Source organism: Humulus lupulus, chromosome 3 (assembly GCF_963169125.1).
Source record: "Humulus lupulus chromosome 3, drHumLupu1.1, whole genome shotgun sequence".
In the NCBI taxonomy this organism is placed as follows: domain Eukaryota; kingdom Viridiplantae; phylum Streptophyta; class Magnoliopsida; order Rosales; family Cannabaceae; genus Humulus; species Humulus lupulus.
In genome coordinates, this window is record NC_084795.1 from 111,806,310 (window position 1) to 111,820,215 (window position 13,906).

The 13,906-nt window shown below is 39.5% G+C and overlaps 1 protein-coding gene across 1 annotated transcript; it reads right to left on the reverse strand.

The window, feature by feature from the left end:
* Positions 1 to 12,047: 12,047 nt before the first annotated feature.
* LOC133821312 (transcription factor PRE6) lies at positions 12,048 to 13,635 on the reverse strand. The gene is made up of 2 exons (XM_062253684.1): positions 13,124 to 13,635; positions 12,048 to 12,519 (listed from the first exon to the last, which is right to left on the reverse strand). Exons 1-2 carry the CDS (start codon positions 13,256 to 13,258, stop codon positions 12,367 to 12,369), a joined length of 288 nt encoding a protein of 95 aa, XP_062109668.1. The 5' UTR covers positions 13,259 to 13,635; the 3' UTR covers positions 12,048 to 12,366.
* Between the last annotated feature and the right edge of the window lie 271 nt (positions 13,636 to 13,906).

Sequence of the window (13,906 nt, forward strand, 5' to 3'; positions counted from 1 at the left end):
ACGTACTATTACATTGGCCGACCTTATGGTCGTTGGAAAACCAAAGGTGTTGGGCTAGCTCTATGGATAGTTACTAAGAGCTAAGGGCAAGGGTCCCAGGTGACTTTATGGTCACATAGCTAGGACATAGGCCCCTACATTGGCTCTATGGTCAACCGTTCAAGGCAGCAGCCCCAAATTGGTCCAATATCCATTTTTTTGTAACTGAATGACTCTATGTGTAGGTTATTATTGCGGGACATGCTAGATAAGTATTTGGGAATTTGTATTGTTCTATTTATGCACTTGTATAGTTTTCTTGTTAAGCCTTGGCTCACAGGTGCTTTATGGTGCAGGTAAGGGGAAGGAAAAGCTTGACCAGCCATGAGTTGGAGAGCTTTGGTGGCGGCGTGTACATATGCGGCCGCTCGACCACCACGGCCGAGGATATCTCAGAGGAACTAGGGTTGTAGCCCTGTTTTTGCCGCTTAGGTCGGCTGGATGTAATTTTTGATATACATATACTTCTTTAAGAATTTGGTTGTAATATTTTGGGATCCCAAGAATGTATGAAACATTTCAAATAAAAGTCAACGATTCCTTTGACCAAAAATTTTAACCCTAACCCTTGACATTAACCATAGTTACGCGTTTTAAGCCAAATGACTTTAATAGCAAGTCTGACTCAGTTTAAAGTATACAGTGTAACAGTCCTAGATTAGGAGGACGTTACAACTTGGTATCAGAGCTGGCAAGGTTTAAGGGTTCCTGAAGGCTGGCCAGGCATGTACACTCGCCACTAAAGACAAGCTCCACTCAGGGCTCAGTAATTATTATGTGGTTATGTGTTTAAATGTTTAGAAATGACATGAATGCCTTATCTGCGTGCCAGTTTAGGAAATATGAGATAATCTGATAGGGCCTGGCCCTTGACTGCTGCATGAATGATAAAGAACGTGCTTATTAGCATCGTTACTGCTTGTGAATGCAAGGGAACTGCTTATTAGCGTTATTATTTGTTTATAGGCTAGGAAATGCTTATTAGCACTGTTAAAACAGGCATGGATTAAATGAACATGCTTATTAGCAATGTTATACTTGTGTAAATGCTTGGATATGCATATGTGCATTGTTATTTTCTAATGGATATCAGAAGGTGCTTATTAGCACCATGAATGAATATGTTGAGTGATGGCATGCTTACTAGCATTGCACTTGTTGTTTATCTATTTGATCTTGGACCGTCAAGCAGCAAGAGGTATTGTTATTACTTACCTAATGGCCAATTTGATCACTCTAGGGTGGATTGAGTAACAATATGAATCCTCGAAGGTCGGAGAGGTTGGCTGGTCAAGAGTTACAAGCCAGTGGAGGGAATGACCAGGGTCAGGCCCCACCGCCAGCTCCAGAAAAATGGCTGCAGGTGCTTGCTGACATGCAAGCCAGGTTAGAGAGGCAGGATGAAGACATACGCCTCTTGAGACAGCAACAAGTTCCAACAGGGAAACTGTAGCCCGCAGTACCGGCAGTGATACCAGTAGTAATGCAGCCACAGGCAAGGAGAGATAGGTGGGAACCCTTGTATGAGAGGTTCAGGAAGCAACATCCTCTCCAGTCTTTGAGGATGACTCATATCCACTAAAGGCTGAGCAGTGAATGATCATGATAACCACCATCCTAGATTTTATGAGGGTAGGTGGTAACGAGAGAGTGTCCTACGCCACTTATATGTTTCGGGAGGATGCCCGAGATGCCCGAATATGGTGGGAGGTGGTATCCCAGACCAGAGCAGTAACCACCATGGAACGGGAAGAGTTCATAACCTTGTTCAATGAGAAATACTACAATGACGCAGTTAAAGCTGCGAAGGCTGAGGAATTTAGCAAGTTACTTCAAGTTAACATGACAGTGACTGATTATGCCCTGAAGTTTGACAGATTGGCAAAGTTTGTTGGGGATCTGGTGCCCACTGATGGGACTAGAAGAGAGAGGTTCCTTTAGGGGCTACAACCTATGATATCCCGGGACGTTCGTATTACCTCTGTGTCAGGATTGACTACCTATGCACAGGCTGTGGAGAAGGCACTTATAGCAGAGAGAGCAAAGAATAAGATCTGGCATGAAAATGCAGCCAGAAGGGATTCTAGGAGGCTAGGACCTCCATTTACAGGTTTTGGTAGGGGCGGAGGCCCCAGTGATCAAAAGAGGAAGACTCCGGATACAGTTTTAGCTTCAGGGCCAAATAGGACGCCACGGGGCATACAGATGAGCCGCCAAAGTGGCAGTGAGACTTGGAGAGCATTCCGAGAGTGTACTCGGTGCAGGAGGTGCCATATTGGGGAATGTCGAGTGAAGGCCTGTTTCGTTTGCGGTTGTCTGGGGAATTTCAAGAAGGGCTGCCTAAGAGCCGAATAAGGTGGATAGCTTGACGCAACCTCGGGTGTTCACCTTGACCCAGGCAGAGGCCAAGGCTAGTACCTTGGTAGTTACAGGTTAGCTTTCTAGTGCTGGAACCTTCTATAATGTTTTGATTGATTCGGGTGCTACACACTCTTTTGTTGCTAGTAGGATTATAGATGGATTGTGTAGACCATGTGACTTCTATCCTGTGGGGTTTGGTACTATGTTGCCTACTGGGGAGTTAGTGGTTTCTAGGAGAGGGTTAGATCACTACCAGTTACAGTGGATGGTAGGGAATTATCTGTTGATTTGGTAGAATTGGTGATGACAGATTTTGATACAATTCTGGGTATGGATTGGCTAGAGAGTATGGGGCAACGATAGATTACAAGAAGAAGATGGTAACCTTTGAGCCTGAGGGTGAGGACCCATTTATATTCGTTGGCACTGTGCATGGACCTCATATATCTATGATATCAGTACTTAGAGCTTGAGACCTATTGCAGGGGGGATGCATAGGGTTCTTAGCTAGCATGGTGGATACCACTCAGGTTGTGCCAGTAAGTCCAGAATAGACCCAACTAGTCTATGAGTTTCTGGACGTGTTTCTAGAGGATCTTCCAGGGTTACCTCCACACAAGGAAATTGAGTTTGTAATTGAATTGGCGCCAAGGACATTGCTAGTGTCCAGGGCACCTTATAGGATGGCTCCTGCTGAGCTGAAGGAACTAAAGGTTCAAGTACAGGAGTTACTAGACTTGGGTTTTATCAGGCCCAGTTTCTCACCATGGGGTGCACTAGTTCTCTTTGTGAAGAAAAAGGATTGTTTTCTAAGGATGTACATCGATTACAGGGAACTAAACAAGTTTACTATCAAGAATAGATATCCACTGCCAAGAATTGATGATTTTTTTTATCAGTTGCAGGGAAGAATGGTATTCTCTAATATAGATCTTCGATCTGGTTATCACCAATTGAGGATCAGGGAGGAGGATATACCGAAGACAGCTTTTCGTACCGGGTACGGGCATTATGAGTTTTTGGTGATGTCGTTTGGATTGACTAATGCCCCGGGAGCATTTATGGATTTAATGAACAAGGTGTTCAAAGATTATCTAGAGCAGTTTGTGATCATCTTTATTGATAATATATTGATATACTCTCAGACAAAGATAGAGCACGAGTAGCACCTAAGATTGGTACTACAAAGGTTGAAAGAACACAGGTTGTATGTGAAGTTCAAGAAGTGTGAATTCTGGTTGCCACAAGTGACTTTCTTAGGTCACATAGTCAGTAAGGATGGGATTAAGGTGGATCTAGTGAAGATCTAGGTGGTCAGAGATTGGCCAAGACTGAAGAACGCTTCAGAGATCAGGAGTTTCTTGGGATTGGCAGGGTATTACAGACGCTTTTTGGAGGGATTTTCCAATATTACGTCATCACTGACAGAGTTAACATGCAAGAATCAGAAGTTGGTATGGTCAGACAGGTGTGAAGGCAGCTTCTAGAAGCTCAAGAAGATTTTGATCACCGTTCTGGTTTTGAGCCTTCCTATAGATCGGGACAAGTTTGTAGTTTATTGTGATGTCTTGAGGCAATGTCTGGGTTGTGTACTTATGCAGACAGGGAAGGTGATTACCTATGCATCACGTCAACTGAAGGAATATGAGTTGAGATACCCTACACATGATTTAGAACTTGCAATAGTAATTATTGCACTGAAGGTGTGGCGACATTACTTGTATAGTGAGAAGTGTGAGATATACACTGATCATAAGAGTTTAAAATACTTCTTCACCCAGAAGGATCTGAACATAAGGCAAAGACGTTGGTAAGAACTGGTAAAGGATTATGATTGTTAAATCCTCTATCACCCTGGGAAGGCCAATGTGGTAGCAGACGCCTTAAGCTGGAAGAGTCCAGGACAATTATATAGTGTTAGGCAGATATCAAGGGAATTGGCTAATGATATGACAAGAGCAGGAATTGAGTTAGTAGTGGGCCAACTAGCCAACATCACCCTATAGTCTACTCTTTTGGAGAGGATCAAGGAGAAGAAGTTAGATGACCCACAGTTGGGGCAGATTAGAGGGGACGTTCTAGCTAGAATAGCAAAGGACTATACAGTGTCAAGCATGGGCTTGTTGAGATATAAGGATCGGATTTGCATTCTGATGGATACCGGGATCAGACGAGAGATTCTGGATGAATCTCATACTACCCCTTATTCTCTACATCCGGGCACCACGAAGATGTACCAAGATCTAAGAGTTCTATATTGGTGGCCTGGGATGAAGAGGGGTGTGACTGAGTATGTGGCAAGGTTTCTGACCTGTCAGCAGGTCAAGGCTAAGCATCAGAGACCGGCAGGGCTGTTACAGCCTCTGGATATTCCAGAGTGGAAGTGGGAAGATATCACGATGGATTTCGTGGTAGGATTGCCCAGGATAGTGGGCCAGCATGATTCTATTTGGGTCATCGTGGATCAGTATACAAAATCAACTCATTTTCTACTAGTGATGACGAATTATATAGTTAACCAATATGCAGACCTCTATGTGAGAGAGATAGTTTTCCTTCATGGGACTTCGAGGTCTATCGTGTCAGATAGAGACCCTATCTTTACTATCAAGTTTTGGAGAAGTTTGTAGAGGGCGATGGGTACACAACTGAATTTCAGTACAACTTACATCCTCAAACTGATGGTCAGTCTGAGAGGACTATCCAGATATTGGAGGACATGTTGAGAGCATGTGTGTTGGACTTTGAAGGGTCATGAAGTAAATATTTGCCCTTGATAGGGTTTTCCTATAACAGCAACTATCAGTCTACCATTGGGGTGGCACCTTATGAGATGTTGTATGGTAGGAAGTGCAGATCGCCCATTCACTAGGATGAAATGGGTGAGAAGAAATATTTGGGTCCTAATGCAGTTCAGAGGACCACTGAGTCTATCGAGAAGATCAGAGTTCGGATGCCCGCGTCTCAGAGTAGACAGAAGAGCTATTCAGACCCAAGGCGGAAGGGCAAGCTAAGCCCTAGGTTTGTGGGACCGTTTGAGATCGTGGAGAGGATCGGGCAGGTGGCCTATAGGTTGGCCTTACCCCCTGCACTGTCTAGTGTGCATAATGTATTTCATATTTCAATGCTGAGGAAGTATGTGTTAGATGTAACTAGAGTTATGAGGATCTAGAACTAGATGCAGACTTGTCTTATGAGGAATAACCAGTTCAAATTTTAGACAAGAAGGACAAGGTCCTGAGAAAGAAGACTATACCTTTAGTTAAGGTATTATGGAGGAACAACAAGGTCAAGGAAGTGACCTGGGAGCTGGAAGCAGATATGCAGACTCAGTATCCCGAGTTGTTCAGGTAAAATTTTGAGGACGAAATTTCTGTAAGGGGGGGATAGTTGTAGCGTCCCAAAAGTACATAATAAGGCTTATGGCCTTGATTAGGGGGTCAGGATGGAAATATATGGAGTTATATTTTTATTTGATATATTTGTCTGTGATTATGTGAGTTATACGATAATATAATTAGTGGTGCATGTTTAGGGGTATTAAAAATGCATGTGGGTTCGTTTCTTATTAGAAGAGCAACTTTCGTAATTTGGCCCATTATGGGCATAATTGTATATATGTGTGCTTATATGTAATATATGTGTGAGACCACATTATTATTTGGGTTTATTTGAGTTACTCGGCACGAGATGATCCTAGCTAGCAAGTTAGCGGGAAAGTCACAACAGGACCCAATACCTGACTCGGGGCGAATCAGGGGTATTTTGGGTATTTGGAATTTAATTGGGTTATCAGATAATGGGATTGAATATTTGGAGTTAGTGAGTTTAGGAGGGAATATTGGGGAATTTGACCATTTTTCCCTCGGGGACGTTTTTGGTACCCCGAGCCTCGGGGTTAGCTTAAATCACTTAAGCCCCAAGGAAACAGAAGATAAACACAAAAACACTCCTCACTGAATTAACTCACTCTCTCACCTCACTCTCTTTCTCTCTAAGATTCCCTAAGCTAGTCTTTGAAGAATTGAGAAAGATTTTGGCTAGAAACCAAAGAATTGAAGGCTTGGGATTGGGATATGGAAGGCTTGTGGTTAAAGGATCATCATTCACAGCTAAGGTAACAATCTAATCCTTGTGTTTAATTGATCTATGTAAGAATTTGCAGCTGTTTTGAGGTGTTCTTGAACCTTTTAGCTCAAGAATTGAAATTTGTGTTTTGATGAGTTTAGTAACTAGATTTTTGTTGGGTTTTGCCGCTGGAAAGATGTTAGAACTATTGTGGTGATTGAATTATGGTTTTGGGGTGAAATTGGGATAGTTTGGGTTGAATTTGGTTGTTGAAAATTGAAGAAAATCTGGGTTCGCGAGGCCAAGTCGCGGTTCTATTCTTAAGGGGTCGCGACCTAGCTGAACCCAGGGCCCAGGGAGGCCTCTTTCTGGGAGGCGGCCATGACCCTCTTAGGTAGGTCGCGGCCCACGTCCCTTTGGCAAAGGGAGAGAGCCTCTGATTAGAAGGGGCGCATTGCGACCCTCAAGGGCAGGTCGCGGCCCGCCTGGGCAATTTTTGCCTTGGGGAGTTTTTAAGGACGGGAACCTTTTCCTTAGGCTCGGGATTTATTTTACTACCCGGTTTAGTGGAATTCGAGGCTCCAAAGGCTAGGAATAGGTCTGGAAGCCTTTATTTCTCGTTATTGATGGAATCATATATTATGGTTGTGACTAGGTTATTGCTAGGGGCTCGAAACCGGGATCGTGCTCGAGGGTCGTCATTATTTTACGCTATACTCGGACCTGAGGTAAGAAAAATGCACTCAATACGTGTTATATGTGATCAGGGCTTGGCCCGACTGTTATCAATTATTATGATTAGGGCTTGGGCCCCTGAGAACGTTGTTTAAGCTATTGTTTCGCATGTTGATTGATCCTACCTGAATATTCTATACCTGCTTAAGTGAATAATGTTTGTTGCATGAATTCTGTGGTTAGGGCCTGAGGCCCCATTAAATAAGTATGATTAGTACTATGAGTAAAGTTACTCGATGGTGTTATGTGGTTAACATACATACGTGCTCGTTTTGTTGGGATATGCATATTTATATATGTTTCTATTTTGAAGTTTGAATACCTGGATCAGGGTTTGACTTATTAGGCAAGGAAGGAAAAAGCGCGTTGTGCGCTGGTCGAAAGGCTTAGGCCTAAATCAGCAACATACTATTACGTTGGTCGACCCTATGGTCATTGGAAAACCAAAGGTGTTGGGCTAGCTCTATGGCTAGTTACTCAGAGCTAAGGGCAATGGCCCCAGGTGACTCTATGGTCACATAGCTAGGGCATAGACCCTAGCACTGGATCTATGGTCAACCGTTCAGGTCAGCGACCCCAAATTGGTCCAATGACCATTTGATTGTAACTGAATGACTGTATGTGTAGGTTATTATTGCTAGACATGCTAGATAAGTATCTTGGAATCTATATTATTCTATTTATCCATTTGTATAATTTTCTTGCTGAGCCTTGGCTCACAGGTGCTTTGTGGTGCAGGTAAGGGGAAGGGAAAGCTTGACTAACCATGAGTTGGAGAGCTTTTCTGGCGGCGTGTACATATGCGACTACCTGACTACCATGACCGAGGATATCTCAAAGGAATTAGGGTTGTAGCCCTGTTTTTGCCGCTTAGATCAGTTGGATATATTTTGATATACCTACACTTCTTTAAGAATTTGGTTGTAATATTTTGGGATCCCATGAATGTATGAAACTTTTTAAATAAAAGTCAATAGTTCCTTTGACAAAAAATTTTAACCCTAACCATTGACGTTAACCATAGTTACACATTTTAAGCCAAATGACTTGATTAACAAGTCTGACGCAATTTAAAGTATACAATGTAACAGTCCTGGATTAGGAGGACATTACAACTTCGATCCGAGTGATCGGTAAGACATCTTATGTTGGTCATAGAAGATTCTTGCCAAGTACTCATTGAATGAGAAGAGACACTGAGTTCGATGGATAAGTTGAGACAAGATGTCATCCGAGATGGTTTACTTGTGAGGATATACTAGAACAAGTTAATGCTCTTGCACTGGAAGTTCCAGGAAAACACGTCCAGTTTGGGGGAGTGAAAATGTGTGAAGATGTACTTTGTGAAAACACGTCCACAAGTTAATGAATTGCTAGTTGAGCTTTTTGAAGATGAAAACATGTTTTCGATTATTGATGGAAATGATAATGATTACTCTGTTTAGCTTTTCTGTTTGTGTAACAGAACTATAGATTGAAATATAATAAAGTTTTTTGTAATTATTATGTCTACGAATTGAATGTGATATTAACTAGTATACCTCTAATTTTATTTTATACTAATTAGTAACTAATAGTTTTTAAACTGAAGTATAATGTGAGTTGATATAGCAACCTATCACGGCAGAGATGATGGTGGTCGAGACCCTCCAGATCCTTCTAGGGTGCCGTCATACTGCGAGTCAGGTTAAATATTTTATATCAAAATTATTTTTGGAAAATATATTGTTAGAGAAATATAACAACAATACTAATATTGATCATTGTTAAACAATTTTAAAGCCCCACCGACGAGAAGAAAGGGTCATGGCCATGCTAGTAATAATGCTCTTGAAGAACAAAGGAAAAAAGTCGGTAGACCATTGGATCTAGAGCTTGATCCTGTGACGAACAAATTGGTTAGGCTGGAGGACCAAGCTTTTATTCACATGTTGGGCACTCAAGTTACAATGTTGTGTCTGGGAAATTACTTGGATTTTGCTTATTTACCTCAACAACTTAAGAATTAAGTGCTTGATCGTATGATGGAAAAAATTACAAATCTTATGCTATACATTATTTATTGGCATTATTTACAAATTCATATAAAATGTTTTTTCTTAATGCAGTATTACTATAATATAGACGGTCATCCACAACCTGAGTCAGTTCTGGCAACTGTCTATAAGGAGATGGACAAAAGATATCGTGAGAGAAAGAGCATCAGACATAGACACTTCAAAATCATTACGCGAGACCAGAAGATTGGGTTAATGTCCTCTCTAAGCCACCTGACAATTGCACTAAAGAGACATGGAATGATATTTGTGAGTTGTTTTTTAGAAAAAGATTTTTGGCTCGCTCCGCCAAAAACCAAGCAAACAGAAAACAAATGAAGTATGTAACAACGCAAGACACAAAATTGTTGGCAGCTAAGCGTCATGAATATTTAAGTGAAGATGTTAATTTAATTTTACAAAATAACACATTCTAAAACACTTTGTTTACATTGTATATGATCACCCAGATGCGCATGTTGTTGATACTTGGAGGGATATTCATATGAAAAAATCGACAAAAACTTTTGTCAACGAGGCAGCTCAACAAGATTATGTCAGTAAATATTATTGTGTTCCCATATTCTAAAAATTATCTTAATTTTTTTTTATTTCTAATGTTTTCTTTATACATGAAAAAATGGAGGTCACAACTTGATAGGTAGTCTCAACATCAGAATGAGGGGTTTGGTAATGAATCTGGCATTGATTTGTCCCCGTTCGATCAATACGAGATACTAAGTAAAGCACTTGGGGAGAGATCTGACTACCAAAGAGAAGTGGGTTATAGGGTGAAAGGAAAAGTGAGAAAGTCAACATCCAGCTCTACAAATCAAAGTCAGGCACAAGCCATAATGCTCCTACACCTCATGAAGATATGACTACTATGGCTTTGATGATGAAGGCAATGCATGAGACGATTCAGATGGTGACACCTCAGCCACCCAGTAATCTGTATAACCCACAGTTTGACAACTTTCTGCAAATGTATTTGTCATCACAATCTGAAGGTGATACATCTTCTCAGAGTAACACCACCCATCCTGGCCTTCATACACCGCCACAGTAATAGTATCGGCCTCCTCCATAGTATCCTCCATATATGTCGTCGCAACAACCTCCGCAGTATCAAAATCAGTACATGTTTGGACGCTTTTCCCACTCTCCTCCACTCTATTTTAACTTTACCGACTTTCAAGGAGGATCGATGCAACATCCACAACCTAATCTCAGGGATGGTGAGGTTGGAGGTTCGTTGCAACATTAACCATTTTCTAGGTATGGTGAACTTGGGGGTTCCTCGCAGCAGCAACCATTTTTTAGATATGGTGAGTTTGGGGGCGGGTCGCGGCAATAGGAGCAACCTTTTTTATCCACCCCAATACAACCACAGCCTCAGGATCAGTTTGGGGACCTCACGCTTGGACGATCTTCGCAGCAACCTTATATTCATTCACCGCCACAGACACAGCCACAGCCACAACCACATCAAAATGTTGAAGATGAGGATAATTACCAAATTGACCTTAATGATTATATTTAGTTATTAGTTTATGTATTTTGATTAGATTAACAGTGTAATTATTTATTATGATAATAACGATATTAGTTAGCATGATAAATATTAAAATTATATATTAATTTTAATGTTAGTTATGTTTAAATTAATTAATTTGTTATTTAATTTAAATTTGTTATGAATTAGTTTTAAAAATATTTAAATTTAGTAAATATTAATTTATTGTAAATTAATATTAAAAAGTATAGTAAAAAATAAAATTTAGAAAATTATTAGCGACAGATCTCGTGGCTAATAACCGCATCTAATTAATTTTATTATCAGCTCTAACACATGTATTAGCGGCAGGCTCCGCCGCTAATAATATATTAGTAGCAGAGGGTGTGTCGGCCTGCCACTAATAAGTGTTATTGGCAGCCATTAATTATCGGTGGGGAAGTAGCAGCGGAACCCCGCCGGTAATTGGCATTAGCGGCGGACCCCAATATAATTAGAGGCGGACCTTAGCGCTAATACCTTTCAATGTTGTAGTGCATATATAGCCTCCAACAACTGAATATTCACCTCGATCAGCTGCCACACTCTAAATGGTTCTAGTTAAGAACTATTTCAAACTTTCTGTTAAGTTTTACTAGTGTTTTATTGTTTAATTTCATTCTTATTCAGAAGAGGAAAAACAGGATGAAACTAAAACACACTAAAGTATAAGTTAGTTCTTTAGTAAACGAGTTGGTTTTTTCTGCTAGTTTATTAATAATATATATCTTAGTTTCTTATGTAAAAGAGTTCTTAGATCTTGATCATCATCATTTCAATTTCTCTCTTTGCTTATTAATTAGCTAGATTCGAAAATTAGGTAGATGGAGTACATATACGTTTCACACTACTACCATGTATATATAGGACAAGGGGTTGACTTAATTTCTTAGTCCACTTCTACTAATTCAAATTACTCTTTTTTATAATTAATACATGAAAACCCTTTTTCTTTTCTTTTTTTACTTTGTAAATTGTCATGGTCCCGGGTTCATATTATAACGTAAGGAACAGGAGGACCGAGTGGATAATGTATAGAAACATATTTATTTATATTTATGGAAACTGGCCAGAACTCTTGATCAAATAATACAAGTATTATAATATAATATTTATTGCAAAAGTGTCACAATCAGCTATACAGATAACCTAAAAATCGTTAACCCCTTTTTTGGGGTGGCAAAGGCCACACACAGCATATTATTCTGGATGGAAAGCGTTAAAAATCCAACTCCATTAAAAGGTGATCTAGATTGATCGAGAAGATCGATTGTACGTACCCTTTTACTTATGAATTAAAATAAAAAATGTCATTATTATTATTATTATTATATTTTACTACAGTAGGTCTTTGAAAAGGCATGTCCATGGAGTCTTACCATATATCTAAGACTAAACCATTCTCGTGGCCTACCCACCCAAGCCCTAGCTAGAGTACATATATATATAAATTGAAAAAAAAAAGAAGAGAGAAGATAGAAGTAGAAGTAGAAGCAGAAACATATTTATATATATAGATAGATAGATATATAAATATTGTGTACTAGTACAGTACTACTAAAAGTGACGATATTACATAAGTAAACTTCTAATTATGGCAGCTTGAGCACTGTCGTTGTCTGTGGTCGCCAGGAGCTCCGATAAGCGATCACTCAGGTCGTCTACCTCTCTGTGTAAATTTCTTATATAGTTGCAAGTCTCCTGCAACACATTTGAAGCCGACACCTACAGCGTAATATAACATTCTCATCTATCAATACACGAGTAGTGAAAATCTATAAGATTAAAACTTATATTGGCTAGTTGAGCCTTATACGTACGTACGTACGTACGAAATCTCTAAGTACTGTATGTACAGAAAGTAATTCTTTAAAAATTTATACATCACATGTTTAATTAGTACATAAAGTGAAATAGCAAGAAGAAAATATATAGTAGTACTAGTATATACGTACATGTCACATATATATGTATAGAATTTTGTCATTGATATTTATAGAAAGAAAGAAAAAACTGGTATAGTGACATTGATTTTTCATGATCTGAGGGTGTACTAGGGATGCAATGTATGCATGTCATTAGGGATTAGGGAACAATTGAGTCCCACTCCCTCAACTTGCTAGGCTTGAAAATAAATGAGGCTGTTAAAGAAGCGCGACTTATCTACCACCGCAAAATGAAGACCACACAATAATAAGAATATTATAAGAGTAAAAAGCTTTTGTTTTTTTTTTCAATGACCAGAGGGAGAGAGAGAGTACAGAAAGAAATTAAGCTAAATTATATATATATATATAAATGGAAATATATTTATAAATATTATACGTACCTTGTCGGAGCGTCTGTTGCGAATCTCAGGAATAAGGCGTTGTAACTTCGAAACAAGATCGGTGATCTGATCATCAGTGATATTGTTATTCATTGAAACACCCGACTGCCTCGAACGCGATCTTCTGCTAGACATGATGTTGTAATAAATATTTGATATGGAATATATATATTCAGAGGACTAAGTAATGCTTATGGCTAGATAGAGAGAAAGTCAGGAATCCCAGCTGAGACAAATGAGGAAGAGTGTGGGCTTTGTCAGAACAGGTAGTAATGACTACTAGCTAGTTATTATGAGAAGGAACTTGAGGTGTGGCTATATATATATAGATAATATATGTGTAAGTTTTAATTGTAAGGAGAGAGAGATAGAGAGAGGGAGAATATCGGGGGAGTGTTTATGAGACAAGTTATGGACAGAGAGATAAGGAAGCCCCCGAGGAGAACTTGAGAAGTGATGTTGGGAGAGAGCACGACAAGTGCATGGGAGAAAGAACAGTGGGCTATGCCTTGTGTTATTATTAATTAGCTGAGCCTTAACAGATCATTTAAATATATATAAAAGAAGTATATAAGTAAACCTTGGGGTCCCACACTTATTTGTTCGACACGTGAGAATGTAATACATATATATTTGTTTTTTTTATATAATACATATCATATATATATACTTACTCTGAAAAGATTAAATTCTTCCACATCTACTTAGAAAGTTAGAATATATAATATTAATAAAAGAGTTGTGACTAGTACTACATTAAGTGTGAATCATTTCACCAATTTT